The 4932-nt window shown below is 44.7% G+C and overlaps 1 protein-coding gene across 1 annotated transcript in view; it reads right to left on the reverse strand.

Moving 5' to 3' along the window:
- The window catches only part of PCDH9 (protocadherin 9), a 4489-nt gene extending 181 nt beyond the window's left edge, over window positions 1–4308 (reverse strand). The window contains exons 1-2 of the mRNA XM_010087110.1: window positions 4278–4308; window positions 5–3071 (exon numbers count right to left, since the gene is read on the reverse strand). Of these exons, the coding sequence (XP_010085412.1) occupies window positions 5–2937 (2933 nt within the window). The 5' untranslated portion in view covers window positions 2938–3071; window positions 4278–4308. The remainder of the gene's footprint in view (window positions 1–4; window positions 3072–4277) is intronic.
- Window positions 4309–4932: the final 624 nt, after the last annotated feature.

Consider the following 4932-nt stretch of genomic DNA (forward strand, 5'->3'; position numbering starts at 1 on the left):
AGAGCGTTTGGAAAGGGTGTCACAACCACCAACAAAGGTGTTGTCCAACGGGAGTTCCTGAATCACATGGTGCTTTTTCACTGAAACTGGAGTGTCAGGTTTGAGATGAAAAGCAGACTGTGGAGAGGCAGATTTGTAATGCTTGGCAAGATCAGGACTGTTAGGCTTAAAGGTGGTTGGTGGTGCTGTGCCCCAATCAAATCTTCCTATACTTTGCTCCTCCAGCTCCGCTGGAAGGCTTATTGTGCCGTTGATAGGTTCATGAACAGCATCATCAGGTTTGGACTCCTCAATGGTCACAAAGTTCAAAAGAGAGCTCTTCGGAGATTTCCTTTTCTTCCTTTTCTTTTTCTTGTTTTGCTTGTTCTCCTGATTGGGAGACATCCACTCAGCACCTTGCTTGCTCCTCTGGGCGGCTTTGAATCTGGATGCATGTCGACAGCGAACGAGAACTGTGACAAATATCACAACTATGACAACCATGGCACCTGCTACAATGGCGATCATGATCGTGAGATAGTCCTCATTTTGGTAGGGTTGGCTACTGTCCCCTATGTTCCGGTCCAAAGGTGTTTCCATAGTCCTGCGTATCAAGTCATAAATATAAGAGGCATTTCCAGCAGTATCATTTACATACAAAAATACAAGCACAAGAGTATGCAGGGATTTGGGATAACCTAAATCACTTATGTTGACGACTAAGCGATGCAGCCCCACGTCGTTAGGAGTTGGTTTTTCTTCCAGAGTGATATTACCTGTCACCGGATCAATCCGAAACAAACCCTTGTTGTTTCCACTTACAATTGTGTACTTAAGAAAAAATATATCCACAGCAAACACTTCGGCTACCACCGATCCTGGAATCGCTGAGAGTGGCACTAGCTTAAAAGAAGAATTAGAAGGTGGGTAGATGACAACGGGGCTGTTGTCGTTAACATCCATGACGTTTATGGTGACTTTCGCAGTAGAAGAGCGAGGAGGTTGCCCTCCATCTACTGCCTTAACGTCAAAGGTGTAGGAGCTCTGCTGTTCTCGATCAAAAGAAACATTGGACTTTATAACTCCAGAATACGGATCCAGCACAAAGTTTTCATTGTCATTCAGGATGGAAAGGGTCACTGCTTTATTTTCCCCGGCATCTGCATCAGTCACCGTGATCACTCCCACTGTGCTATACTTTGGCAAGTTCTCCGATACGAAAAACTGGAAATGATTATGAGTGAATTTGGGACTGTTGTCATTTTCGTCCAACACAGTAACAATTACAGCTGCTTGACTCTGCAAAGGAGGGGTGCCATTGTCTCGGGCTGTAACAGTGAAAATGAAACGTTCCTGCTCTTCTCTGTCAAAAACTCTGGAGGCTGTCAAAACTCCCGTCTTTCGATCCAGATCGAAAAAGGAGGCATTAGGGCCAAGCTGATAAACAATGTCTGCATTTTTCCCACTGTCTTCATCTGTGGCACTAATAGTTGTTAAGTATAGACCACGACGGTTGTTTTCAGAAACTGACAGCTCAATTACAGGCTGGCTGAAAATCGGAGGGTTGTCATTTTCATCCTCCAGTTTAACTCTTACCAGGGCAGTCTGGTTCAAACTGGGCTTGCCAGAATCAGAAGCAACAATTTTAAAGCTGAATTCTTTGGTGCCCTCATAGTCCAACAAGGAAGAGGTCTCTAACAAATACTGGTTGTCGTAAACCGCCTTCAAGTGGAAGGGGACCTCTCTCTCAATGAAACAGATCACTTTGCCGTTCACATCAGTGTCCTTATCTGAAACCGTAATTAGGGCAATCTTTGTATTGATGGGATCTTTCTCAGACAAGTACACTGTGCCATTGATGGGACTTATTATGTACCTGAGGTCTATGTTAGGAGGGTTATCGTTTACATCAGTGACATTGATGGTCACAGTTGCCCGAGCCGGTGTGGAGCTACCATCACTAGCCAACACTGTCACTTTGTGAATAGCAGTCTCTTCTCGATCTAAGGACCTCTGAACTGTAATCAGCCCTGTGGTGTTGTTTAAAGCAAAAAATCTTTTGGTTGCAGGGGTGACCTGGGCACCAAAAATATATCTGATTTCTGCATTGCTTCCTATATCTGCATCTGTAGCATGAAGCTGAATTACAGAAGTGCCTACAGGGGCATTCTCTGGTATATGAACCTCTACTTGACTCTCTTTAAATACTGGCCTGTTATCATTGACATCACTTACTGTGACTTGCAGGATGGCTGTGCTGGATTTCTGGGGGGTACCTCCATCCTCCACTTTGATTTTCATCACGTAGGTGTCCTTTTGCTCTCTGTCCAAGTTCTGCTGCACAATCAGCTGAGGCCATTTCTCTCCTTCTGGAGTTTCTACAATATCCAGTCCAAAGACACTCTGCCCGTTTAATAACTCGTAGTGCTGCACACCATTGAAACCTGTGTCAGGATCTGTTGCTGATGGGATTGGAAAGCGACTGTTGATCAGAGTGTTTTCTGGGATGGAGATATTGATGACAGGGGATGGAAACATAGGTGCATTGTCATTAGTATCCTTCACAATGATTTTTATTTTGATCAGCCTGAAAAAGTCATTGGGGAGAATCACCACTTCAAGTTCAAAGAAACACTCATTTTCTTCTGCATAGGAAGCTCCAGCACAGAGTTTTTCTCTGTCTATTCTGTTAGATGTTGTAAAGATTTCCCCAGTGGTACTGGACACTTTGACCAGAGGGGCATCCCCTGCTTTAGACACCAGTCTGTAGACAAGGCTGGCACTGGTCCCCGTGGCAGCATTGATGTGAGAAATGTTCAGGTCCTTTGGTATGTTCCCTATGGGTACGTTTTCAGGCAGCTCCTCTCTAATAGTGTAAATAAGTTCTTGAGCTATAGCAGAATCCAGCCTTAAACAGGCAATCAAAGCAGCCAACAGGTAAAAATCCCTCAGGTCCATGATAATGTGTTTATTTTCTTTTCCCAGATTTTAGGATTTAAAGGTTTCCAGAAAGGAATGATGCGTGATTTGCAAGAGGAGGCATGCATGGACTGCAGGATGCATTACATCTCATTTCTTATTTGGAGACAGCACTGTCAACACAACCACACAGAACAGCATTATTTTTCTTTAGGCATGACAAATGCACAGTCCCTAACTACTACTTGTTTTTGCAATGCACACTCAAAGCAGTACATTTTCCTACTGCTCCCTTTTACAAGCAATCCTTCCAGACAAATGCACCAATATCCCACTGCCTGCATTTGCACAGAGAGAGAATGGAAATAACTACTTGCAGGATTAAGGGTAGCCACAGTTTCGACACGTACTTTCTGAATAATTTCTTGGTACACTCTGTAATCCGTAACATACATTTCCCCTCTACCCTCCTCCACCCAGTGATTTGGTGCAAGTAAAAAAAATCTTCCCGCACTACTTCTGGATTCTAACTGCGATGTCAGCTGCCAAATGTAATTTAGTGTTTGCTTCTACACGTATTTTTTAGCTCTTGCAAACCAGATCTTTCTCTGTTCCTTGTGCCTTGCATCCCCCTCTATAGCTATCGTACTGGGAAATAACCACCCGGACATGCTGCTGCTGCAGCAGGCGTCACTGGCTACTTCACATCACTGTTAACTGATGAGACAATAACAGGACTTACAGTTTCTTACACTCTCAGCTCAATGTTTCCTCTCCAGATGTTGGATACTCCTCCTTCTGTTTAAAAACCTTAAACTTTGTTTGTTTTTAAACACAATATAAATCAGGAGGCTGGAGATTCCAAATGCAACTTAGTAGCAGCCAGCATGTTTACAGATTGGGGGGGGGGATATGTTTTCTGATGACGAGAGGAGAAAAGAAGGTGCAGCCTTTCCCCATTGACACTGATCTCCCTTCAGGATGTTATTAGCAGCTGCCACACATAAATACTGCAGACTAATAATGCAGGTGGAAAAAAAAAAAAAAAAGCGACAGACAGACTTCTGTTTGCATGCTCTGCTAACCGCGAATTATCCGGATGCAAGGCTGCCAGCACCTACAGTTTGGCAGAACCGGGCAGCCCCTAAGCACTAATCTTATCTGCATTAAGCTGCACAGTAGCTGATGCCCGTGATTACTTCCAGCAGAGTGATGCAGGTAGGAACGCAGAAACAGCGAGTAGGTGAGCCTTTGCCACCAACATCAACTGAATCTGAAACACTGACTCTTTCTCTAGATAAATATACTGCGTGTTGGCTTTTTTTTTTTTCTTCCTTTAAATTAAATGCATCACAGTGTATGGGTAACTTTGCACTTACGTTGGTTGTCTACCTTTGACGATCTCCTGCAGCTAAGCAATGATCTGTTCCAGCAGATACAGCACAATGCATCTGGTAAACCACCAGTTTTGGAGAAATCAGCTGCAGCCAAATGCTTCCTCCTTGAGATATGCGTTACTTCGGGGTGGCAAATTAGCAACTCCAGGGAACAAATTCACAGTTCTGTCGTTAGTCATCCTCCCCAGGTTTCATTTCTATGAAGCGGTGATCCTTCGGGTGTTTAACGTGCACGCAACAACCCAAACAGCCAGCAAAAATCCGGTGCACTTCTTTAGACCGGGGGTATTTTCCACTCTGCACTGCACACAATTTCCATCCCTCTCTCAGCAGAGCACAGACAGCTAGATGAAGTCTGCAACTTCTTACTGCAAATGACAAGAGTTGGTCTGGCGGTGCTTCTCTCTCCCTTTTTATCTCTGGGGTGATAGTTGCCCACCGAAAAAAAAAAAATCCTAATAGGTTATTGCTTTAGTGACGGGAGGAAGCGACGGCGCTTTCCCTCCTCCTCCTCCCTCCCAGCCTCTCTCCCTCACACTTGCTCTCTCCTCTCTCTGAACTGAAATTCTTGATACAACTCTCAATAAGCCCAGGGGGAGGGTGTGAGCGGCTCGAAGCCCCCCCTCCCGTCGCACCG

This window comes from Pterocles gutturalis, unplaced genomic scaffold (assembly GCF_000699245.1).
Source record: "Pterocles gutturalis isolate BGI_N339 unplaced genomic scaffold, ASM69924v1 scaffold44741, whole genome shotgun sequence".
In the NCBI taxonomy this organism is placed as follows: domain Eukaryota; kingdom Metazoa; phylum Chordata; class Aves; order Pterocliformes; family Pteroclidae; genus Pterocles; species Pterocles gutturalis.